Below are 26,733 nucleotides of genomic sequence, written 5' to 3' on the forward strand. Positions count from 1 at the left end.
CTACCACCTTATATACTTGTGCTCCAAAACAGTAGTTTCTTTGTTGAATCTCAAATTTGATGTATTAGATACCAAAGACATATGATCAGAATGTCCAACTAAATTTCAGCATAATCCAGGAGGAACTTAAAAGAAAGAGGATGGGGAGTATACAATGACAGCACATGAAACACTGGAACTACTACTCGAGACTCATTTTCTTCAATGCACTCTGACAGACAACATAGACCAGAACGAGATCCCTGTAAGATATCGGTTTTCAGGTGTTTGAACAGAGAACTGGGAATCAGTCAGAGAATATGTTGTCCATAGTAAAATCCAATAAGCGGTGATAACATTCCAACCATTCAAGTCACCTGGCCCAGATAGAATTTTTCCAATGCTCCTGCAACAAATAAAGGTGAACTTAATAAGATTCCTATGCAGCTTATTTGGGGTTAGCCTAGCAGGGGGCATCATTCCTAACATCTGGAGGAGCAGTGAAGATTGTTTTCATTCCAAAGCCAGGGAGAACTGATCATACCAAGGCCAAGGATATGAGACCAATTAGTCTGTCCTCCTTTCCTCTTAAAACATTACAAAAATTGGTCAGCGTGATTGTTAGGGAGATGAGGTTAACTAGGGTCCCTCTACACACAAACCAGCATGCATACCAACCAAGAAAATCATGTGAAACTGCACTCCAATTTTTTGGGAAGGTGGAGAAACCACTACACTTTCAGGAAATAGCCCTCTGCATCTTCTTGGACATCAAAGGGACTTTTAGCAACATGACCTTCAAATCCATGGTTAATGCAGTAGAAGTGCATCTGCAGGTGGATTAGAGCCACGCTCAGTGGCAGAAAGGTAGAAACCACAATGATGCAAGAAAAAATGGTAAACAGCACCGGAGGCTGTCCACAAGGAGGTGTCCCGTACCCTCTACTGTGGAACCTTGTTGAGCCGTGGTAAAAATTGCTGTTCTGAAGAGCGCACCGCAGCGCATAGTGTGAAGTAGTTGCCCTCCGTTTCTGGCAGTGGTGCAGCTGTGGCAATGACAGCTTTTGTATCTCCCCCTGGTGGGAAAGGGGAAAGGTTGCCTGTTCACGTTCATTTAAGGGGCGCTATGAGCTCGACAGCAGTCTGTCGCAATCAGTCTGGGTCAATCTGGGTGAGTCTGAGGCCACTCTCTCATCCCCAGCTTGCTCGTCTGACTCTCATCCGAATCTGTGAGGCAGTTGGTGTCTGTCTGTTGTCCGGAGTGTTAGTATGTATTTTGTTCAGATCAATCTATAAAGCCGGATAAATGAGAGTCTTTCCACTCCTCCAGTAAGAGAACTCAGCAAGTGGTCGCCCAGTCGGGGCTTAGTTCCTGCATCTGAGTCTGCGCGTAAGGCCGCCGGTCTGCTCGAGTTGCTCAGGCAATGGTCATTGGCGGTTGGATCAATTGGTTGGTCAATCAAGCACTGAGACACAAGATGACTTGTCCGCCTTGAGCGTCAGCGCATGTGAGGTCGCCACGTGAGTCCAGTGGACCGCGCAGTATAGTGAGGGGTAGCAGCTTCGCGGCCGACCTTCCTGGGCCGTTGAAGCGGCTGGCAGTAGACAGTTCGGTAGAGCGTTTTGGGGGGTGCTGCACCAGGTCTTCTCTGGAAATCGCAGTTAATACAAGTTAAGTGATTGGCGATATGTTATTTCATTTACTTGTTAAATTCTACTTGTTTTCTTGGTGAGGTCACCAGACACTTTGTTTTGGGGTTGTCCACCATTCTTCTCCATTTGCCCACCTGTGGGAAGGTGGTTATTTATGAATTGGATGGTCCGTTTTTCCCTTGTGGAGTAGGGGCGGGTTAGAGCAACCTGCGGTTCGGATTGTTCGGTAATCTTCCTATCAATCTGCCCTAAGTTAGTAGCTGCCTCTGTCATGTTTGTCGGATTCGGTGTGTTAATGAATTTATTGCTTGGAGTGTAACGGCCTAATTCCTGAAATATGTTTTTATCTGGCCTATCGTCTTGAGAGGCGGTATATGTGTACTGTAGAGCATGTTAACTCGTTTGGCCAACCTTGTATAATTTTACATAGGATTGCATTTCGTGGGCTTTTATTTAAATGGTCATTTTAGTATATAAAGTTGCCACCCTACCACTGCAAGACTTTTCTTGGAAGTTAAAATTAAGTTGCACCTTTGGTGGCAAGTTAATTTTTTTTAATTTTAGTGTTTTGTAACATTTCCATCACTCTTACAGGGTGCATAGTTTATGTGCTTGTGTGAATTGTTAAAACTTTTAGTTTAAAGTAATCTGGTGTGATGCAGATTTGCACCTGTGTAGTCTTTCAGAGTTCATTGTGAGCGGATGTGGCTATGGCAGAGTCAAAAGGGAGCAGCAAGGTTCTCAGCCCGGAAGCTCATACAGTTAAAAATGTTTCTTTCGGCCTCTGAATAAACTGTAACTTGATATTTAGTGGGTGCTTTCTGATTATAATTTTAAATCTGTTTCTTTAAAAAAATGCTTTTAGGAATAAAATTCCCATTTGTTAAAAGCAATTTCATTATGATTTCATCAGTTACTCCCTGGCAACTACTTCCACACTCACATAGTGTATTAAATGTGTTAATGTTCTTGATGAATCGCTAGTAAATAAATTTTTAAGAAAATTCTTTGAAAAGAAATCCACAGTTCACTTGTGGTGAATGAACTTATTGTAGAATTAAACTCTAGACAGTACTCTTGCTAGGGATATGAAGACGATCTTGTCATAGTAATACTTGGCAAATTTTCAAGTACAGTCAGAGCTAAGGCACTAGGAGCATTCAACACTGTGCATAATGGGTGCAGTAAACAGGCTCTAAGGGTCAGTCCTAAGAAGACTGTTGTAGTACCATTTACAAAGAAGCAGATCCAATACACATATAGGGATCTCAAGCTTCTCGACGAAACTCTGCTAGTGGAGGGGATAGTGAAATATCTCGGGGTAAGCATGGATCATGGACCCCTCAAGTAAGAGCACCTGTTCCAATGCAAAAGGTACTCTAATGAGTGCCAGGAGAGCTTGTGGCAAAAACTGACTCTTAAGCCCCAAGAGTATGAACTGGATATATACCACGGTAGTAAGACCTATGACACTTATGTGGCTACAGTGTGGTGGAAAAAGGTATAACAGCAGGTAGCTGCTAAGGAGCTTGCTAAGGTGCAGAGATTGGCCTGCTTGGCCATTACAGGCAAAATTAGCAGCACACCCACTACTGGGATGGGAACCATGCTGGACATGCCCCCATTACACCTATGAGTAAAGATGGAGGCAGCAGCTGAAGCACACATGTTAAAGACTGGCAAAAACTGGAACTTACTGAGCTATCCAGGACCTCACACTAAAATAGTGAGTGAGGTAGACATAAGTATGGTTGGGAAAATGCCGGCCGACTATGTAGTAAGTCCCAGCTGCTTCGACAAGCCTTTCAATGTAGTAATTGGAAATAGAGAACTCTGGGAGAACAAATTTTGATACCTTACCGGGGACATAGTCTGCTTCACTGATGGTCTGAAAACAGACCAAGGTGTGGGGGCCGGGGTGTACGGAATGCAGCCAAGGCTGGAGAGTGCAATCTCTCTAGGGAAGATGGCAACTGTGTTTCAAACAGAAATATCTGCTGTCAGGGTGACCGTGGAGAAGAATTTGCAGAGGTGCTACAGAGGTCGTAGCATTTTCATTTATCAGACAGCCAAGCTGCCGTGAAAGCATTGTCAGCCTCTGCAACAAGATCAAAGATCGTGGCAGATTGCCACAAAGTACTTGTGGAGATAGGGGAAAGCAATAGGGTAAACCTATTGTGGGTATCTTGTCACTCAGGGAGTAGTGGTAATGAACAAGCCGATAGGGGCAATGACACCATTTATCGGACCAGAACCTGTTCTGACAATCACCAAGGGGATGACCAAGATAAAATTATGAGTCTGGACAAGGAAACAGCATATAGAATATTGGGCTAAGGTCCAAAAGCAAAAACATGGCAAGGTATTGATGGCGAAGTTATGTTCTAAGAGAAGTCTCTCAATCCTGAGCTTGAACAGAAGAGAAATGAAACTCATGGTTGGACTATTGACAGGCCATGGGAATTTCAAAAAACACCTACATACCGTGGGGATAATAGAAGACCCCAGATGTAGGATGTGCGGTGTGGGCGAGGGAACAGCATCACCTCTGATCTTTGAATCGAATGTGAGGCATTTGAGATTAAAAGACAAAGAGTATTCTGATCAAGCAGACCTGAAGTAGTTGTGTCTAGCAAAGCACTGGGAAAGGATCTCCTTGCACTGTTCAAGGGCATTGGTTGGCTTTACTAGACACAGGATACTGCACAATAAACACAGTTTTGGTGTGGGCAGCAGTGGGCTTGACCAATATGTGTATGTGTGTGTGTGTGTGTGTGTGTGTGTGTGTGTGTGTGTGTGTGTGTGTGTGTGTGTAAAATCAAATCAACATTCAGCAGTTAGACAAATGTTCCAATTTTCCCTGAAAGAATAGAGAGCATTCATGTTGACAATCAGACATTATCACTCAAGTAAAAATCTCTGGAACTACGGAAACCCTGTATTATGCTGTTCATAACAGAAAGAACTATCTGACGCAAAATCCATCTGACTTGGTCCACCTGGTACTTTCAACCTTAAGAACACATATGAATCCTGACCTCTTAAATTTGCCTGGGAATGAGGACTACTGGAGCAGTGGTACACCAAAATTCATTGGTGTCGCTATTGGGGGCTGGCTGAAGTGGCCTTGCTGTTCTAGGCGCTGCAGTCTGGAACCGCGAGACCACTACAGTCGCAGGTTCGTATCCTGCCTCGGGCACGGATGTGTGTGATGTCCTTAGGTTAGTTAGGTTTAACTAGTTCTAAGTTCTAGGGGACTAATGACCTCAGAAGTTGAGTCCCATAGTGCTCAGAGCCATTTGAACTTTTTTTCTTTTTTTTGTGCTACTTGGATTGGTATACAAAATAGGAGGGACAGAAGCAATTAAACGGACACCCCATTACAATCTTCACCTTGTTCAGTAACCATAACGCAACTAGGTTCAAACATACAAGCTTCAAGATACAAAAAGATAAGGATGATAAAACTGGTGTCTGGAGCAGCACAAACATGGGTATTGGTTTATTTAGAATGTCCATAGATTGACAAACATGGGGACTCCCCAAACGAGAAAGTGCTGGTAGATAGACACAATAAAAACACACACATGAATTTCAAGCTTTCGCAACCCAAGGTTTCTTCATCAGGAAAGAGGGAAGGAGAGGGAAAGACGAAAGGATGTGGGTTTTTAAGGGAGAGGGTAAGGAGTCATTCCAATCTCGGGAGCGGAAAGACTTACCTTAGGGGGCAAAAAGATGGGTATACCTGTCTTTTTTCCCACCAGGCCTCAACCTCCGCTAATTTCAAGTTGCTGCCCCTCGTACATCACTTGTCATCCAACAACATCTTTGCCCCTGTACTTCCGCCTCGACTGACATCTCTGCCCAACCTCTTTGCCTTTATGTATGTCTGCCTGCTTCTGTATATGTGTGTGTGTGTGTGTGTGTGAATGTAGGGGCAGCAACTTGAAATTAGTGGAGGTTGAGGCCTGGTGGGTAACGGGAAGAGACAATATATATTGAAGGGCAAGTTCCCATCTCCGGAGTTCTGATAGATTGGTGTCAGTGGGAAGTATCCAGATAACCCGGCGGTGTAACACTGTGCCAAGATGTGCTGGCCGTGCACCAACGCATGTTTAGCCACAGGGTGATCCTCTTTACCAACAAACACTGTCTGCCTGTGTCTGTTCATGTGGATGGACAGTTTGTTGCTGGTCATTCCCACATAGAAGGCTTCACAGTATAGGCATGTCAGTTGGTAAATCACGTGGGTGCTTTCACATGTGGCTCTGCCTTTGATCGTGTACACCTTCCGGATTACAGGACTGGAGTAGGTGGTGGTGGTGGGAGGGTGCCTCATTGGCGGCCAACTTAAAAGTGTGTGGGTCTATTTATCATCAGCAGTTCAAACATATGGTAAATAATTGTTCCCCTTATGGAAATGACAGCAAGGAATGAGAAGAATTACTGCGTGCATTCAGCATGTATGTTAGGCTACCTCATTCAACATGTCAAAGAATTTGTTCCTTCAACCACAAAGGCAACAGGATGGAACCGAATAAAATTATGGACCACTTTGGAGCAATTAATGCCTGTCATCTGGGTTTTTAGGTCATATTTGGATCCTTCCAGTGACTGACAACTAGCTGAGAAAGTCAGTTCACAATCTACAGCACTGCCCCCAGAACTTAGTCATGGCTTCCTTGTTTCTGACTCTGATGGACCAAAGACTCTGAAGGTTCTGTGACAAGGTAGGCTGGAGCTTCCTAGACTTGTGCTATCGTGTTGAGAACTGTAAAGTCCTCCCAAAAGTGGCCACGTGTATACCACACATCAGAGGCTGCTATCCAGGCGGCTGAGTGCGTGGTGTGCAGACAAGATTTTATTAGGTAGGCAATTCTCCATCCTGTCCAGACAGTGACACCTGCAGGAAACCCCATTGTATTATGTGCAAGATTAAAAGAAACACTCTCCAAAGACGAGAATATTAAAAAATCTACAAGTAAACTTCAAAGCCTTCTCAACAAAATGGCAGAATTGGAAGTGCTCCTAGAAACCAGTAGAGCTCATAAGATACTAGGTTTTGCTGGTTAAAACATGAAATTGATAACAGTGAGATTATCTGGGTAAATCTAAGTAGGATACTGAGAAAGAAGGTCCTCTATTTGTCACAAGAGACGAAAACCTCAATCCCCCCAGAGAGAGAGAGAGAGAGAGAGAGAGAGAGAGAGAGAGAGAGAGAGAGAGAGGGGGGGGGGGGGGGGGACGCACCACAAGATTGCTTGGGCAAGACTGAGTGTCAGATTTTTGGCGTGAGCTTCTAACTGGGTCATTCTACTGACCACTGGACTCACAATCCAGATGTAAGCAAAACTTTTGAGAAGACACCTCAGTTCGCAAGTACCTGTACTCACAAATCATAATGAAATTTCTGAGAAGACTACTTATCCACCAATCAACTGCTGTATTTACAATTGCATAAGTGGTTGGTGTGGCATGACATCCTACAAACAGTACTTATTACCTTCTCTTAAAACTGCATAGCCCTAGTAGCTAGTCAGCATCAGCTCTCCTTTTCAATGCACTCTTCATTCTTTCCTGTTGTTTTCTATCATTTGTCCACGACGAATTTAATTTCTTTACCTATCTGCTTTCGGGTATATTTTCATATATTTCAACAACAACTGACAATACTGCTCTTTTTGATTTTCATCATTACTATAATCATTTAATTTAACATGCCATGAGGCTGACAAACCCCAATATACTTTAAACTGTTCTCAAATGAATGTGGTTTCCATAGATTTTGAAGCCATTTGTACTTAACGACAACAAAAACCACAAAATAAATAGTTTATCATATGAGACTGAGCTGAAAAAGATATACAATATTAGTCTGAGACTAAAATCTAAGCACTTTGCTCAATTAAAAGTCTAATTTCAGCCGATTTGTCAATATATTGCACAATATATCAGACAACGTTCAATCTTCTCTACAGTCAATAATATTGTGCAATATGAAATATTGCATGTTATTATTATTGGTCTCTGACTGCTTTACACTGCAACTTGATCACCAGCCAATAGCTGTGTGCCCAAGTACCTTACATTTCCCACGAGTATTTATTATGGTGAAAAATTTTTCCAGTTTTTGGAGGGTTAACTGAAGCATTCAACCCCTCTGCCAACTCACAACCTGTCACCTTCCAACCTAAGCTAGATATTGTACTAAGATTCAGATTAGCCTATCACAACCCACATTCCAATAATTAATGCAGACACAAAATAAATAGTCAGTGTTCTGTTCTCTTTCTGTTTCTTCATATGCACCATCATCATACTATGGGAAAAAGCCAACATCTCCTATTGGTAGGGCTTCAGTTGACCAATTCTGATAATTCAGTCAGTGTATGTATACAAAAGAGGTTGCAACAAACCTGACTCTTAACGAGTCATCTTTCATTCATGGATTTATACCCAACACTTTGATTGTTACTACAATGCTTTAATATTTCACACACATTTTTCTTTAATTATATACTGACTGGTGTGCTATCTTGGGATATTATTTTCATAACATTTTACAGAATACTTTGTCTACCAAACAGACCGCTCTGTACCAAATATGTTACCAGAATCTTTCAGAGGGTTCATAATAATTTTTCCTTAACACTGTTCTGGCACTTCAGTTTCTTACTTGTATACTTCCTTCATGTTCTCTGCCAACTTTTCCAAGTAATTTGGTTAGACCGTTTTCATTTCAAATGATGCTTTCTATAATTCTTCTGCTCATATTTTAAGTTTTCTAAAGCTTTTTATTTTTCCTACGGCCTTGTTCCGCGAGTCAAAAATTTGTCATATTTTCAATTTTTGAAGGTCTATTACTTGGTAACTTTTCATCAGAAAAATTTGTGTCATGCTTTATGTGTAATATATGCATAGTTAATTTCAAAAAAAATCTGAGAGGGTCAGGTTGTAGTGTTTGTTGATCTGACATGGAATGGCCCAAATATGGTAATTGAGGCCCTAGGTTGCAACTGCTACTCTAAGATGAAATGGTTCACACAGGAATTTGTAGTGAGCCCCAAAAGTCAGGAGGACTGATGACTCCAAAGGAAAAGAAGCTGTGTAGGTGAATGAGAGAGTGGTGCAAGAAGAGAGAAAGATTTACAAAGTAACTTGAGGATAAGCAAGGCAAACAACTCTCAAAACTTTATGTGGGTGGATGCTTGTTTATAAGCATTAAGTTTAAATAAAAGGAGTAATAAGAAGACTGTACAAAATAACTTTAAGACTTAAGTAGTAGATATCACTGATGGGTTAACACACGTCAGTGGAACTATAACACCACCTTCAAAAAAAAATTGCACACACACGATGACTTCAGCATTGGAGCATAGGTATTGAATTTAAAGACCTCTGGTTACAACTACATTCTAAAGTGCCTGGTGTATTAGTTGCACTAATAAAAACTATTGGTGACCATCTGTCAATTCCAAAGCAAATTCCAGTTGTTTTCTTTATGTTGAATAGGCCCTACTTCAGTAATCATTATTTCACCCTTTCCATTGTACCTCTGTGGGTCTTCTGCATGAATTCCTCTATTTCCTTTACCGGCAGTAGGCTATCACATAACTAGCAGAATAATAGTACTTAAATGCACATAAGAATCTCCTATGTCATTACTTATTTTCACACAAAGACAGTCAGTGCAAGTCATACTTACGGGAGCTTTAGATGGCTGTTGGGTTGATGGGCTATCAAAGTTTGTCGAGTTGTTGTAATAACCACCTTGCATAGAATCTGAAAATGTTTGGAAAAAAATTGTTATTCTTTATTTTTATTCATCTCTCTATTGTACTGAACTACTGATTTCGAGAAAATTTTTTTTGAAAGTGTGGATAACAGCGATGACATTCCAGTCATGTATGTGTCATTATGATGTTTCAAAAAGGGTTACAAAAACTAATGAATGAACTATCACTGTTGTTTCAACTACAATACCCCAACTTTGAGTACACAAACAAACTATTTTCAATCTCTTTTTATAATCTGGCTGAAGTTTCAACATCAATGTTTATTTATTTATGAATTAGGCCACGGATCGACACTATCATAAATTACAATAAACAGCTCAAAACACACACTGAATATTTAAGTATGCTTTTACGAGCAATCAGATTTATTGGAAGAGAGTTCCATAAAACCATACTCAAAGAATATAAAATAATGACCATTGCCTGTATGTATGTAGGCTATTTGAAACTATTTTTCATCTCAAACTAAACTAATGCTAAACAGTGTACTACACAATTGCAGCACAAGAGTAGATCACTAGTATATCAACAGTACCCTACTACAACTGGGTGGCAAAAACCTACTGCAGATTGCTTATTATACAAAAGATTTCCAGTTAAAAAAGAATAAAAGCCCTACCAGCTTCCAAAACAAAACTAAGATAACACTTAAAAACAGCATCTTTGTAGTACATTAATATTTTTAGACTAGTCAAAAAGAATTAAAAAGGTTTGCAGTACTCAAGATTAGATTAGTACTTGTTCCACAGATTATGAGTATGACACATCTGTCAGACTTTTGATGCTATTAGGTAAGTGACCAAAGACTTTTGTGGCAGCATAATTTACCCCCTTCTGAGCCAAAGTTAAATTTAACCTTGAGCAGTGAAGATCATCCTTTCTCCTCATGTTGTAGCCATGTACAATGCTTTTACTTTGAATTCGTTCGGATTGTCAATAACAAACTTCATAGTGAGGCTACAGTGAAGATCTCTAGCTCTTTAAATAAGTGTCTGCAGGATGATCTTGGATGAGCTCCAGCAATTATTATGATTACACGCTTTTGTGCAATGAACACTCTTTTACTCAATGGTGAGTTACCCCAGAATATGATGCCATACGAAAACAGAGAATGCAAATAGGCGTGGTACGCTAGTTCACTGAAATGTATATCGTCAAAATTTCCAATGGCCCTAATAACATAAGTAGCTGAACTCAAATGGTTCAGCAGACCCTCGGTTTGTTTTTTCCAGTTCAACCCCTCAAGCAACATATTGACAACTGTGCTACCTACATCCCAATCTCTCGAATATAAAGGCGGTATCCCCATAACTTCACTAACTTCGGTTGCCCCGTACTGCACAAAGTTCTTCCATTTACGCACCAATAACTCCAGATAATTTATACATCAAAAGCGACGTATTCAATTATAATACGGGCGAACCAACAAGAAGACCACAACAATAACACTAACAATAGCAAAAACAAACACACTAACCGTGTGGGTCAAACATTTTCTCCTTTGATGTTCAAATCACAACATAAACAACGCAACCTTAGCTAACACCGTCACTTCACTATGACCAACACAGAACTTCGCGCGTTAACATGGCTCCCGCATAAATACAGAGATGTTATAATTTCCCGCCGTTTATCTCCATGCTTCCATTGGCAACGAAAACTTGCACCTGCATCCCACGCCACCACCGCCGGAGCCAGTAATATTTCTATACGCCCAGTCCCGATTCTTACTGACGTGAGTCACTGATGCCAGTGACTACGAGACTGCTTCTGTTTTCGTGCAGGAAAGACTACTCTCCAACTCTGAGAATATTACTCAGTGTGTGGCTGAGAAAAAAAAAGAAAGCCGTGCTATTATTTGAGCAACCAGTAAGAGCCGACCCTATTTTTTTGTCTCACAATTCACTGTTGTGAGAACTACTACCCTTGATCCAAGCTGAAAAATGATGAAGAATCGATCAAAATCTACAACTACATCTATATGGATATTCTGCAAATCACATTTAAGTACATGGCAAAGGGTTCATCGAACCATCTTTACAATTCTCTATTATTCCAATCTCGTATAGCGCGAGGAAAGAACGAACACCAAAGTCTTTCCGTATAAGCTCTGATTTCCCTTATTTTATCATGGTTATCGTTTTTCCCTATGTAGGCCGGTGACAACTAAATATTTTCACATTCGGAGGATAAAGTTGATGATTCGAATTTTTCCTGAGAAGATTCCTCCCCAACGAAAAACGCCTTTTTTAATGATGTCCATCCCAAAGACTGTATCATTTCAGTGACACTCTCTCCCCTATTTTGCGATAATACAACCTGTCCTGTCCTTCTTTGAACTTATTTTATGTACTCTGTCAATCCTATATGGTAAGAAACCCACATTGCGCAGCAGTACTCTAATAGAGGGCGCACAAGCGCAGTGTAGGCAGTCTCCTTAGTAGATCAGTTACATTTTATAAATGTCCGGAAAATAAAACGCAGTCTTTGTATGGCCTTCCCCACAACATTTTCTAAGTGTTCCTTTGAATTTAAGTATTTAGGTAGGTATTTAGATGAATTTATGGCCTTTAGATTTGAGTGATTTATCGTAAACCGAAGTTCAATGGATTCCTTTTAGCATTCATGTGGATAACTTCACGCTTTTCATTATCTGGTGTCAATTGCCAATTTTCGCATTATACAGATATCTTTTCTAAATCGTTTTGCAATTTGTTTTGATCTTCTGATAACTTTACTAGTCGATAAACGACAGCGTCATCTGCAAAAAAACTAAGACAAGGTAAGGAACAGCAAAGGGGTCTATAATACTACCTTGAGGAAGCACTGAAGCTTTAGAAACGTGGTACCATAGTCATAGAAAAAATTAAGGGAAACATAAGAATGCCGCCCGATCGCGGAATTAACTGCAGGAACATTACAGCGTTGATAATATCCCAGTGAACGTTGTGCTAACAAAACAGCAAATTAATAAATAGAAGATTAAGGACTACTGAACATCATACGTGCCTTACAGAAGGAAGAAGCTGTCAAACCGTAATTCTGATTGATAGATGGAAAACTGTGTAAAAGCAATTATGATCCAGTGGGACATACAAGATTAGTCGTATTCCTAACTTACTTACAGCCAGCTATAGTGAAGAATTTTCATGAAGAACTGACATCAGGTCATCTCGGATTTGTGAAAAATCTTGACAGAATCGCATTGAGGTATCACTGATCGGCTCTCTACCGATCTGTCAGACTTTACATAAGTCACTGTAAAGAACGCCAATGCCTAAATCACTGTAATGAATGCCAGCGTTGCAAGCATGTGTCTCCATTACACATGAGGACATATACACCTGTACTCTGGTAAAGGGTATGTCCCACTGTAGCAGTTATTAGGTTTTGTTCCTGTCCCATTAGCGTATGGAGTGTGGGAAGAATAATTATTTGAATGCCTCTGTGAATGCAGTAACTATTCTAATTTTATTCTCACAATCCCTAAGTGAGCGATATGTAGGAGATTCTCGTATATTCGTAGCAGCATCATTTAAAGCTGGTTCTTCAAACTTTGTTAATAGACTTTCTCAAGATATTTTAAGTCTATTTTCAAGAGTCTGCCAGTTCAGTTTCTTCAGAATCTCTTTGACACTCTCCGACATGTTAAACAACCTGAGACCATTTGTGCTGCCCTTTTCTGTATATATTCAATATCCCATGTTAGTCCTATCTGGTATGGGTCCCATGTACTTGAGCAGTATCCTCAAACCAGTCACAAGAGTGATTTGTAAACAATCTGCATTGTAGATTGATTGCACTTCCCCAGTATTCTAGCAATAAACCAAAAGCTTTATCGACAACTGATCATTCCATTTCCTATCTCTGCAAAGTGTTTCACCGAGGTATTTGTATGAGTTGGCCGACTCCAGTAGTGAGTTTTTGATATTACAATCATAGCCAATCTTAGCACCACTTTCAAATCTTATCAAGATCTGATTGAAAATTTTTGCAGCTTCTTTCAGATAGTTCTTCATTATAGATAACTGCATCATCTGCAAAAAGATTGATTTTATTAGTAATATTGTCTTCAGGATCACAGCAAGGGTCCCATGACACTTACCTTACCTGAAGTCACTTCTACATCTGATGATGATCCAAGATAACATGCTGTGTTCTCCCTACCAAAAAGTTCTCACTCCAGTCACATACTTCACTTGATTCACCATGTCATGCTTTTCGAAAATCAAGAAATACTGCATTTACCTGATTGCCTTGATCCAAAGCTTTCGGTAAGAAATGTGAGAAAAGTGCGAGTTGAGTTTCACAGGATCGGTGTTTTCGAAATCGATGTCGGTTTGCACTGAGGAAGCCATTCTGTTGAAGATATCTCATTATGTTTGGGCTCAGAATATGTTCTAAGATATTATAAGAAATCGTTGCCAAGGATATTGGTCGGTAGTTTTGTGAATCACTTCTACCACTCGTCTTGTAGACAGATGTGACCTGTGCCTTTTTCGAAAAACTGGGCGCAGTTTTTTGTTTGAGGGATCTACAATAGATTATAGCTAGAAGAGCGGCTAACTCAGCCACAAATTCAGTATTGACTCTGACAAGGATTCCGTTAGGCTTTGGAGCTTTGTTCAGTTTTAACGATTTCTCAGCACCACTGCCACTATGACTTATTTCATACATCTTTCCAGTGGTTCAGAGATCAAATTGGGGCTGTTTTCCTGTGTTTTCCTTTGCAATGGAACATTTGAAAACGGAGTTAAGCATTTCATTTCAGATTTTGCTTTGCTACACTCAATTTCATTTAGTGTCTCATTCGCAAGGGACTGGACACTAACTTTGGTGTCACTAACAGCCTTTATATATGACCAGATTTTCTTTGTATTCTGTGAAAGATCACATGACAGTATTCTCCTATGTTAATCATTGAAGACATCACGCATTGCTCTTTTGAGAGCCAAACGCCTTTATCCAGCATCTCTCTATCTATAGCCCTACGCTTCGCTTTACAACTATTATGCAGTCATCTCACTTTCTTCAGAAGTTTCCTTACAGTGGCTGTATATCATGGAGGTTCCCTTCAATTATGAACTGTTCTACAGGGTATGTATCTATCCAGTGGATGGTCAACTATTCTTTTAAACTTGAGACAGAAATTCTCTACATGATACCGCCCAGTGCTGGAAGTTTCAAGTTCCTCATTGAGAGATAACACTACTGATTTTTTTATCTAATTTACTGAAGGTATATATCTTACTCTTTGTTTTATTTGTCTTTTGTCCTTTGTTACTCATTGTTGCCACAACCATGTCAGAGTCAGGTCTGCTTGTTGCTATTAGATCAGATGTATTTCCATCATGAGTGGGGTTCTTAACTATCAGTTCTAGATCGTTTTCAGAGATGGCATTTAGTACTGTTTTGGAGGATGTCTTATCACATCCACCACCGAGAAAACTGTAATTTTTCCCAATTAAATGTTGGATGTTTACAGTCTCCAACAATGATTACAGTATTATTGGGGAACTTATGTATAAGTGAAATGGTGTTATCTCTAAAGCTTTCGGTTATATCAGGAGATAAATCTTGTGGGTAATAGAAGAGTCCAATTATCATTTTATGTCCACTCCTGTACAGTCTTGTGCAAACAATCTCACATGCAGCTTCAGTTCCGATCTTGGTGGATTTGAGTTTCTTGTCTACTGTGACAAATACACCACCTCCATTTCTGATTTGCCTATCCTTTCGATATACACTTAAATTTTCCCCAAAAGTCACACTGCTATCAATTTCAGGTATGAACTAGCTTTCTGTATCTACACTCCTGGAAATTGAAATAAGAACACCGTGAATTCATTGTCCCAGGAAGGGGAAACTTTATTGACACATTCCTGGGGTCAGATACATCACATGATCACACTGACAGAACCACAGGCACATAGACACAGGCAACAGAGCATGCACAATGTCGGCACTAGCACAGTGTATATCCACCTTTCGCAGCAATGCAGGCTGCTATTCTCCCATGGAGACGGTCGTAGAGATGCTGGATGTAGTCCTGTGGAACGGCTTGCCATGCCATTTCCACCTGGCGCCTCAGGTGGACCAGCGTTCGTGCTGGACGTGCAGACCGCGTGAGACGACGCTTCATCCAGTCCCAAACATGCTCAATGGGGGACAGATCCGGACATCTTGCTGGCCAGGGTAGTTGACTTACACCTTCTAGAGCACGTTGGGTGCCACGGGATACATGCGGACGTGCATTGTCCTGTTGGAACAGCAAGTTCCCTTGCCGGTCTAGGAATGGTAGAACGATGGGTTCAATGACGGTTTGGATGTACCGTGCACTATTCAGTGTCCCCTCGACGATCACCAGAGGTGTACGGCCAGTGTAGGAGATCGCTCCCCACACCATGATGCCGGGTGTTGGCCCTGTGTGCCTCGGTCTTACGCAGTCCTGATTGTGGCGCTCACCTGCACGGCGCCAAACACGCATACGCCATCATTGGCACCAAGGCAGAAACGACTCTCATCGCTGAAGACGACACGTCTCCATTCATCCCTCCATTCACGCCTGTCGCGACACCACTGGAGGCGGGCTGCACGATGTTGGGGCGTGAGCGGAAGACGGCCTAACGGTGTGCGTGACCGTAGCCCAGCTTCGTGGAGACGGTTGCGAATGGTCCTCGCCGATACCCCAGGAGCAACAGTGTCCCTAATTTGCTAGGAAGTGGCGGTGCGGTCCCCTACGGCATTGCGTAGGATCCTACGGTCTTGGCGTGCATCTGTGCGTCGCTGCGGTCCGGTCCCAGGTCGACGGGCACGTGCACCTTCCGCCGACCACTGGCGACAACATCGATGTACTGTGGGGACCTCACGCCCCACGTGTCGAGCAATTCGGCGGTACGTCCACCCGGCCTCCCGCATGCCCACTATACGCCCTCGCTCAAAGTCCGTCAACTGCACATACGGTTCACGTCCACGCTGTCGCGGCATGCTACCAGTGTTAAAGACTGCGATGGAGCTCCGTATGCCACGGCAAACTGGCTGACACTGACGGCGGCGGTGCACAAATTTTGCGCAGCTAGCGCCATTCGACGGCCAACACCGCGGTTCCTGGTGTGTCCGCTGTGCCGTGCGTGTGATCATTGCTTGTACAGCCCTCTCGCAGTGTCCGGAGCAAGTATGGTGGGTCTGACACACCGGTGTCATTGTGTTCTTTTTTCCGTTTCCAGGAGTGTAGTATTACGTCAGTTTTACTGCTTTTCGCGAATGCTTCACAAACTCTGGCACTTTGTTGCGATTGCTTGGTCAGTTTACTATTAGTTATTTCAATATTCTCACTTGTGGGAGGCATTTCTTTCGATCTTATGTGGATACTGGCTCTGAGCACTATGTGTCTTGACATCTATGGTCATCAGTCCCCTAGAACTTAGAACTACATAAACCTAACTAACCTAAGGACATCACACAACACCCAGTTATGTGGATATTTCTGGGTTTAAAACCGTTATTATTATCTGGGTTAGATAACGTGTCACCTAATCTAATAAGCTCTCGAGTGCACGACCCGTACACAGTCAGGTACCTGAGTCAGCTGAATTTGATATGTAGTGCACACCTGACCCATTTAGGGGGACCCTACAGTTCTCAGTCCTAATCTGCAAGTCTACGAAGTCGCAGCCTAGCTTTTCACAGAACCTTCAACGTACCTGGTTCAGTCCTTCCACTTGACTCAGAACCAAAGTCCCACAGTCAATTCTGGCGACAGTGCTGCAAATTGTAAACTTCGTTGAAACTCCATGCCCAAGTCTGGTCTTCTCAACCTTCTCTGCCAGTCACTGGCATGGGCCAAAAATTACTTCAGAGCCCTGATGACAGGCACCATTTGTTCAAACATGTGCCACACTTTGCAGTTGCTTGAACCCTGTTCAGCACCTTGAATGACGGCCAGGCATAATCACTGAGTGCATCTGGTGTCATTTCATGTCCCTTGCTGTCATTTCCCTAATGGGTACCATTATTCGCTGTATGAACTTCCGCCGATTAATAGACCCCTCCTCTTTTGGATTTGTTTCATCCTGACACAGGACAAAACAGATTTCCCCAAAACAGGTGAAATGAGTCCCACTGGCTCAGTTCCAGTTTCAGACAGAACCTCAGACTTGTTTGTTAGGGGGATTGGTACAACACCCTGAGTCATCCCTAATCCCAGTCCACCCTGTACAGGATGCCTAGATCTGCCATTGACACACCACTCACAGTTAAGTGGGCGTGTAATGACAGATCCTGTACTTCCTGCAGAGGAGACAGGATCTACAGTAGGGGATAATACTTTAGGTACCTCTGGCACAGGTATCATAGGTACACAACTCTCAGAAGCTTTTGTGTCACACTGATTCACAGCAACAAAAAAAATGGTTCAAATAGTTCTGAGCACTATGGGACTTAAAATCTGTGGTCATCAGTCCCCTAGAACTTAGAACTACTTAAACCTAAGTAACCTAAGGACTTCCCACACATCCAAGCCCGTGGCAGGATTCGAACCTGCGACCGTAGCAGTCGCGCGGTCCCGGACTGTGTGCCTAGAACCGCTAGACCACCGCGGCCGGCGATTCACAGCAGCTGCCAACTGTTTGACAGTAGTCAGGGCTATTTCCAACTGCTTACAAACATCAACAAACTTATCCCATATTCGAGAACAGCATTCACAATGGGGCTACATTTTGGCTAGTGCAATGTATTATAAAGCAGTGAAGCCTGTTGAATATCTTTTTAGCTTTTGAAGTAGAAAGTTACTGATTCCTTGTAAGACCTGAAGCAAATACGCAAAACGAGATTTCTATTAAGACAACACAAAAACCAGTAGTAAAAATTACCAGTTTCCTAAAAGGTTTTGATGTTAATTATAGTTGCTAGCCAACTCGAAAACAGTGTCAATTTATGCAGATAAAATACAAGGCTATACTTCTTAAAGGGAAAACTGGATGTACACAATATGTTAGTCAGAAAAACTGCTACGGTAAACAGATCACAAACGCCGATTTAATACAAATTGCTCATAGAGTACCGGTATACAAAGGACGATGGCAGCTTCCGAAAGTTCTCAAAAACACAAGCCGCTGCCGCCAGGCTCTCAGACACGTGTGCCGCGCCGGCAAGCAAATGCAGTGATCAAATCATGCCCGCGGAGTGCTACTAAACATTCGCGTGAGAATTGCCCGTCACGCCAAGCTATTTGCTTTTATTGAAATAAAAAAGGACACGTTCAGAGTGTTTGCCAGAAAAAGCTCAGATCGGAAGCTCAAAATCGTTCCAGGCCCTTTGCTTCGCGCCGGAATCGGAATCGAACCAAGGATACTCAGGCTCGCGAAACTTCGCCCATGGAAATTCATGTAGTTCATTCCACTCCGCCCAGTGCCACTCTCTCTAACAGTGACTGTGTTCGACCCAAACATAGTGTGTGTCGACATCGTCGGAACTCCCGTCAAGTCGCAAGTGATTATGTACCAGTGTCAGTTCAGGTTGCATGAGACAGTCGCATTTGTCGTCAGCAGGACAATAGACTTTTTGTAGACTTGGACATTAATGGCAAAGTGATACCATTCCAGGTCGATACCGGAGCTGCACTTTCACTGATCAATCAAGACACTTACAAACTGCTGGGCACACCTCCGTTGCGTGCCGCAAATGTTAAGTTAACTAGCTATTCAGGTCAAGAGATCCCAGTGTTAGGACAGTGCAGCCTTCTTGCAACATACAAAGGACAAACAAAACTTGTGTCATTTTACGTCCTTCATTCTTCTTCTGCAGTGAACTTGTTAGGTTTCGATTTATTTCAGTAGTTTAACTTGTCTATAGTAAATCAGGTCATATCAGTGAACCAGACGGTTTCAGACAGCGTTTCTCGTCTATGTGAAGAATTTGCAGACATTTTTGCACCGGGTCTCGGTTGCGCTAAGAACTAAAAAGCACGTTTGGAACTGAAAGTAAACGCGCAACCGAAATTTTTCAGAGCGCTCAATGTTCCCCACGCATTGCGTGATGAGGTCGCAACAACATTACACGATTTGGAATCACAAGGTGTAATTGAACGTGTGCAGGCTTCTCTCTGGTCGTCATCCTTAGTAATTTTGCCAAAACCTTCCGGAAAGTTGAGACTTTGTGTGGACTTCAAGGCAACAGTGAATCCACAACTAGTGATTGCAACTTTTCCTTTACCCCGCCCGGAAAACCTTTTTGACAAACTGTGCCCGGGTAAATATTTTTCGAATTTGGACCTCGCAGATGCGTACTTGCAAATACCGGTGGACGAAGAATCCGAGCGCGTTTTGGTGGTTAACACGCATCTTGGGTTGTATCAATTCAAACGACTGCCATTCGGGTGTGCATCCGCCCCTGCATTGTTTCAGCAATATCTACAAACTGGTTTTTGCGTCGGTCCCTACTGCAGCAAATTATCTGGACGATATTGTGATCTCCGGAAAGACGGAAGAAGAACATTTGGCCAATCTCAGAACATTATTTCAGGTCTTGCGATAAAATGGTCTTCGCTTGCAAAAGGACAAATGTGTGGTTTTTGCTCGTGACTTGCCATACTTGGGCCATGTACTCAATGCCCAAGGCATACATCCCAGTCCAACGCACCTCCGTGCCATACAAGACTTGCCGTCGCCGCAGAATTTGAAGCAGCTACAGAGTGTGCTGGGAAAAATAAATTACTACCACCGCTATGTGCCGCATGCCTCTTCCATTTCAGCTCCGCTTCATCGCTTACGCCGTAAGGGTGTTCCGTTCGTCTGGACGACGGAATGCGAACGCGCCTTTCGTCAGTTGAAATCGACGTTGCTTTCCAATACTTGCCTTACGCCATTCGATCCCCAGCATTTTGTTGATGGTGGATGCATCGGATTTCGGGGTCGGTGCTGTGCTTGCGCACAAAGATGGATTGCACGATGGCCCTATTGCCTTTGCATCCAAATTGCTCTCGTCTGCGCAAAAAAAATATTCACTGATTTGGTGTTACAAAGTTTCATGATTTCTTGTATGGTCGTCACTTTACCATAATCACAGACCACAAACCTTTGACATCGGTTTTTCATCTGACCATGCCTGTACCTCCACGTACAGCGCAGAAATTCATTCGCTGGTCTATTTTCCTCTCGCAGTACCGCTACGATATCTTGTCTCGGTCCACTGCTAAGCACGGAAACGCCAATGCGTTGTCCCGCTTGCCTGTTGCTGAGGATAGTGCATTCGATTCCTCCGAACTTGCTTGCATGTTCATTGATGCGGAAACCGATGACGTGGTCGAATCGTTTCCGATTGATTTTCGTCGTGTAGCTACAGCCACAGCTGCCGACCCTGTCCTTGCTCCCGTTCTGCGTTTTGTTGCTACGCAATGGCCCTTGTCAAAGTCACGGATCGGGGACCCGTTGGTTCGCCAATTTTTTGCTCACAAGGAGAGACTTTTTGTACGATGTGGTGTTCTTCTGTTGCGTTCTGATAATGATCAGTCCAGGGTCGTGGTACCACGTTCGTTACAGTCCTCTGTCTTACAGCCTCTCCACCAAGGACATTGGGGTATAGTGAGAACGAAACAACTTGCTCGTCAGCACTGTACTTGGTTCGGAATCGATGCCGTGATTACAAATATGTGAACTTCTTGCATGGTGTGTGCGCCGAACAGCACTCAGCACCACCGCGGAAATTCTTTGCATGGCCAAAAGCCACTTCCCTTGGCAACGCTTACACATCGATTTTGCTGGTCCATTCTGGAATGTTCGATGGTTGGTTGTGGTAGATTCATTCAGTAATTTTCCTTTTGTTGTCCGGATGTCTTTCACGACGTCATCTGCCACCATCCAAGCGTTATCCGCTATCTTTTGCATTGAAGGTCTTCCACAGACTATTGTTTCCGACAATGGCCCACAATTCATGTCCGCAGAATTTCAGTCATTCTGCAAGGCCAACGGTATTCAACATCTGACGTCCGCGCCGCTTTCGCCACAGTCAAATGGTGCCGCTGAACGATTGGTCAGGACTTTCAAGTCGCAGATGTTGAAGTTGAAAGAGTCACATTCTCGGGAGGATGCGTTATTGCTCTTTTTGTCCTCGTATCGCTCTCAGCCACGAGATAGTCGCTCGCCCGCTGAGTTGCTCCACGGTCGTCATCCCCGAACCTTGATGTCTTTGCTACATCCGCCGCATCAGGTTTCTGTGCAGCGGCAGACACCTGCTTTTGCTCCAGGCGACGTTGTCTACTATCGTCACTATCGAGGTTCACGGCGTTGGCTCGAAGGGCGCATTCTTCGCTGCCTCGGAAGCGCTATGTATCTGGTTCTGGGGGCCTCTGGTGAGGTGCGTCGGCATCTCAATCAGCTGTGCCTCTGTCTTCGCACGGGCTCTGCCGCTCGCCGTCTGCTTTCAGCGACGGTGCCGTCCGGTCAGCGCCCCGGGGCCCATCTACTGGCTCGCCAGAGCCCCAGGTGTTACCGACGCTGCCTTCCATTTTGCCCCATGGCGAAGCGCCACCACCACCGCCGCCGCCGCCGCCGCCTGTTCTCCCGCCGGCGCCGCCCGCAGTGGACGCGTCGCTGCAACCGGCGGGCGCCTCCCTGGGTCACGCGCCGCCGATCGCTTCCCGTGACCATATGTCGTCTTCACCCGTCGGGTGCCCCGGCCCGATAGAAGTCGACCCTTCGGCCCCTCCTGTCTCTCTACGGGCGCATACACTGCATGTTGGCGTGCACCCTGGAGCAGGTTTTCAGGCGTTTCCTAGCTCCCCGCGGTCCGAATGGCAGGGTGCGGGTGGCACAGCCTCGCCTGTTGTTAGGCTCCCCACCTCGTCCCATACGTCAACTTGGGGTCCTCCCCACGGCGGGAGGAAGCCTTATGCCACAACCGTACGCCGATTTGCGGGGGAGAATGTGGTGTCACCGCCAGACACCACACTTGCTAGGTGGTAGCCTTTAAATCGGCCGCGGTCCGGTAGTATACGTCAGACCCGCGTGTCGCCACTATCAGTGATTGCATACCGAGCGCTGCCACACGGCAGGTCTAGAGAGACTTCCTAGCACTCGCCACAGTTGCACAGCCGACTTTGCCAGCGATGGTTCACTGCCTACTTACGTTCTCATTTGCCGAGAAGATAGTTAGGCATAGCCTTCAGCTACGTCATTTGCTATGACCTAGCAAGGCGCCATTATCAGTTACTATTGATATTGTGAACTACGTACCGTCAAGAGCGACTTTCATCATTAATGGATTAAAGTTAAGTATTCCACCAGCTACGTCCGTTGTTTTTAAATTCTAATTTCCTTGTCCTGTTCCAGACCTCACGCCAGCCTCCGTGAGCTAAATCGCATGCCTTTCGGCCTCCTCTAGTAACACGGTGTTGGCTCTCCTGCCAACCACAACATTTATTTGTGTTGGTATACAATGAGTTTCAGGAATAATGTATTCTTTGGCTGAACTGTAAACCACAAACGTTGATTTGCTACTAAAGAAATTACAGATCCAAACACTCGTACCGGTAACTTTCGAAAATATAGTTTTGTAAGCGTCCAAAAATTTTCAAAATGACCTATTTCTCACGTAATTGTGCAACGAAATTAGAGAACGATTGTTTAGAACGAGGATAGGCCTACTGTCCTCAAAAACTTTAAAAGAGCACTTGTAAGTTTACGCCTATAATTGACGGTAACACTAAGAGTTTATCACGGCATTCGCGAATGTTCAAAATCTCAGAGTATATCACAATACAAACGGGTATTAATACAATCAATGAAAGATTACGCAGAAGCGAAGACAACAGTAAAGTATGCGAATTTAGAACTATAAAGCGACATGCAATCTTGTACACGTGGTCTCACACAAACGAAAATTCCGAATCCGGTACCAATTTCTCATATACTTGGTTCATTTCACCAGATTGGAATTGCCCTCTTGAAGGATTTCCCAAGTTGATAACGGGGAATAAAGTGGTACTGGTGTGCATTAACTACCTCATGATTACTCTGTCGCCAAAACTGTACTGACAGCTAAAGCGGTAAAATTCTTCAGGCTTCTTTGAGAACTAATTTTAAAATCACGGAGCACCACACGTACTTATCCCACTGTTTCAGTCAAGTCTGGTGTCAGAACTAATTTCCTGATGCAACATCCTTCATACGGTAATAACCGCCTACCTTCTAGAGACGAATGGCCACACAAAACGATTTAACGTAAGACATTCGTTGATGAAAAGAGAGTTAAGATATGATACTGTCTGTTGTGACATTCGTGCAAAGCAGGACCGGGTTCCACGTCGTTTTTACTTATAAACGGTTGAGAGATTCATACAGTAATGGATGCTTTGCTTCCATTAACTTCACAATGCTCAGAATGATTACATCAAACATCTCATTATCAGGACAAAAGAAGTGAGTAGCGAGCACACAGGCAGATCTTTGGTGTCCAAGATCAGTGCAATGAACATTACAGCACCAAACGAGCTGTAAGCTGCAATATAGGTAACATAGTACCGGTATGGACTTTTATATGTGTGGATGATCGGACTATCAGAGAAAATACACACACACAAAGTATTGCATCACCCCAGTTCCTATAACTCCTGAAGATAGACGTTGACTGTGGATACTGTATCACAGATACAGTCCGTTTGACTGTTCAGAGATATCACTAAGCCCCCCCCCCCCTCCCCCCCCAAAGTTGTCAACAACCATGCATGAGCAGCGCTGATTAGATGGAGGGGTTCGAGAGCCGATCAGTTCCAGGAATTCCACCAGGAAAGAGGTACATGTTTCGTGTTGTCTGTATTTCAACTACGCCTAGACGGTCAATGGCGCGGTACGATTGCGTCCGCATTGTTACTTTGTGCCAGAAAGGGCTCTCAACAAGGGAAATGTCCAGGCATCTCGAAGTTAACCAAAGCGATGTTATTCGGACATGGGTGAGATACAGAGAGACAGGAACTGTGATGACATGCCTCGCTCAAGCCACCCAAGGCCTACTACTGCACTAGATGAGCGCTACCTACGGATTATGGCTTGGAGGAACCCTGACAGCAATGCCACCATGTTGAATAATGGTTTTTTGTGCAGCCACAGGACGCCATGTTACAGCTCAAACTGTGCACAATAGGCTGTATCATGCGCAACTTCAAAGCCAACTTCCATGGCGAGGTCCATCTTTACAACCACGACTCCAAGCAGTGCACTACAGATGGGTCCAACAACATGCCAAATGAACTGCCCAGGATTGGCATCAGGCTCTCTTCACCAATGAGTGTCGCATATGCCTTCAACCAAACAGTTATCAGAGACATGTTTGGAGGCAACCTGCTCAGGCTGAACGCCTTAGACACACTGCCTAGAGAGTGTAGCAAGGTGGAGATTACCTACTGTTTTGGGGTGGCATTATTGGGGGGGGGGGGGGGGGCAACATACGCTGCTGGGGTCATGGAAGGTGCCATAACAGCTGTGCAATATGTCAACGCCATCCTTCAATTGATAGTGCAATCATATCAGCAGCATATTGGCGAGGTATTCGTATCCATGGATGACAATTCACACCCCAATCATGCACATCTTGTGAATGACTTCCTTCGGGATAACAACATTGCTCGACTAGAGTGGCCAGCACGTTCTCTAGACATGAACCCTACTGAACATGCCTGGCATAGATTGAAAAGGGTTGTTTATGGACAATGTGACCCACCAACCACTCGGAAGGATCAATGTTGAATCACTGTTGAGGAGTGGGACAATCTGGACCAGCAGTGCCTTGATGAACTTATGGATAATATGCCATGATGAATACAGGAATGCATCAATGAAAGATGTGCTACTCGGTAATAGAGATACCAGTGTGTACAGCAATCTGGACCACCACCTCTGAAGGTCTCACTGTATGGTGGTACAACACGCAAAGTGTTGTTTTCATGAGCAATAAAAAGAGTGGAAATGATGTTTATATTGATCACTATTCCAATTTTCTGTACAGGTTCTGGAACTCTCGGAACCGAGGTGAAGCAAAACATTTTTTGATGTGCGTCTTACAGCACTACTTGTGCTCATACTGATTCCTACATCATTTGACAGATCTAGCCTAAGAATTAGATGGTAGCGATCCCACATCAAGAAGAAGAGCCAGTTCTCGGCCCAGGCGACTCAATGAGTTGCTTGGGGTGCCAAGCTGAAAGGGGCACCAGGGGCACTCAACTGCAAGATTTGTATTCAATGTGTAACACAATTAGCAGTGAAAACTGACATGTGTGACAGTGTATGATAGAAAAGAAGAGGAGGAAACAGCAGACCGCTGTTTGGTGAGGAGGAGAAGCAGTGCTGCATGTTGTGAATAGTCCATGGTGCTACGGCTGTAGTCATCAGCTGCACACAAGTCACACTGTCTACGATTATTTACAGCATTTGTGATGTCTGTACGGTTCAGGGACTTATTTATTTAAAGAATACTGGAATTTTTTATAACAATCTGTGTATCTAATGTGTATGTATTAGCCCGCTCTGTTGAGGCAGGCAGTTAAGCTCCATCTGAATTTTCATGTGTATAATATACGTGATGATATCATTTGAGTTTTATCTGCTTGTAAATTCATTTGTGCACAGATTCTTCCAAAAATTAGTTGGAGCTTCATCCACATCAAAATCGATTTTGTAATAAAATTGACCTATTTTATTTGACTACAGGTAACCTAGCCCCATGGTGAAATTTTTGTACTTCAGTGGCAAAAATGACCAAACTATATACATCAGATACACAGTGTGACAAGAAAAGTGTTGTGTCCCAACAGGAGAAAGTATTGCTCAAACCAGAAGAAAATTTCCCATGATTACATTTTTGGAATCCAATACCTTTTAATATATGGGGCATTTAACTTGTGAAGAGTAACACATAGTATTTGGTGGTGTCTTATTGTTGCAGTTCATTGTACATGTCTGAATGTTTGTAATTTACAGGACATGGGTGGTGGCTCCGATGCCAATCATAGCAGTGCAACAATCTGCTATGGCCAGTTAGTTGATGTTGAGCTGTTTACATTAGCAGAACAGGATTAATGATTTCATGAAGTGTGAACAAACTGTACTATAAAAATTTCAATGGAGGCATCCAATACCATGAGGGAAATGGCAGACATGGTATTTTGTTATGAGTTAGTCGATGGCAGTAATCATCAAATATGTGGACTGTATGCCAATTGACACCCAAAACCTTTCATTCCATCTGCAAGTATGTTGAGCAGGCTATTACAGTGACTTGCAGATACTGAATCATTCACAGCAAACACAACAGA

General features: G+C 43.4%; 1 protein-coding gene across 1 annotated transcript in view; it reads right to left on the minus strand.

Moving 5' to 3' along the window:
- The window catches only part of LOC126336911 (replication protein A 32 kDa subunit), a 28,418-nt gene extending 16,950 nt beyond the window's left edge, over nucleotides 1-11,468 (minus strand). Inside the window, exons 1-2 of the mRNA XM_050001041.1 lie at nucleotides 10,906-11,468; nucleotides 9,338-9,414 (exon numbers count right to left, since the gene is read on the minus strand). Coding sequence (XP_049856998.1) covers nucleotides 9,338-9,414; nucleotides 10,906-10,921 — 93 coding nt within the window. The 5' untranslated portion in view covers nucleotides 10,922-11,468. The remainder of the gene's footprint in view (nucleotides 1-9,337; nucleotides 9,415-10,905) is intronic.
- Between the last annotated feature and the right edge of the window lie 15,265 nt (nucleotides 11,469-26,733).

This window comes from Schistocerca gregaria, chromosome 2 (assembly GCF_023897955.1).
Source record: "Schistocerca gregaria isolate iqSchGreg1 chromosome 2, iqSchGreg1.2, whole genome shotgun sequence".
NCBI classification, from domain to species: Eukaryota; Metazoa; Arthropoda; class Insecta; order Orthoptera; family Acrididae; genus Schistocerca; species Schistocerca gregaria.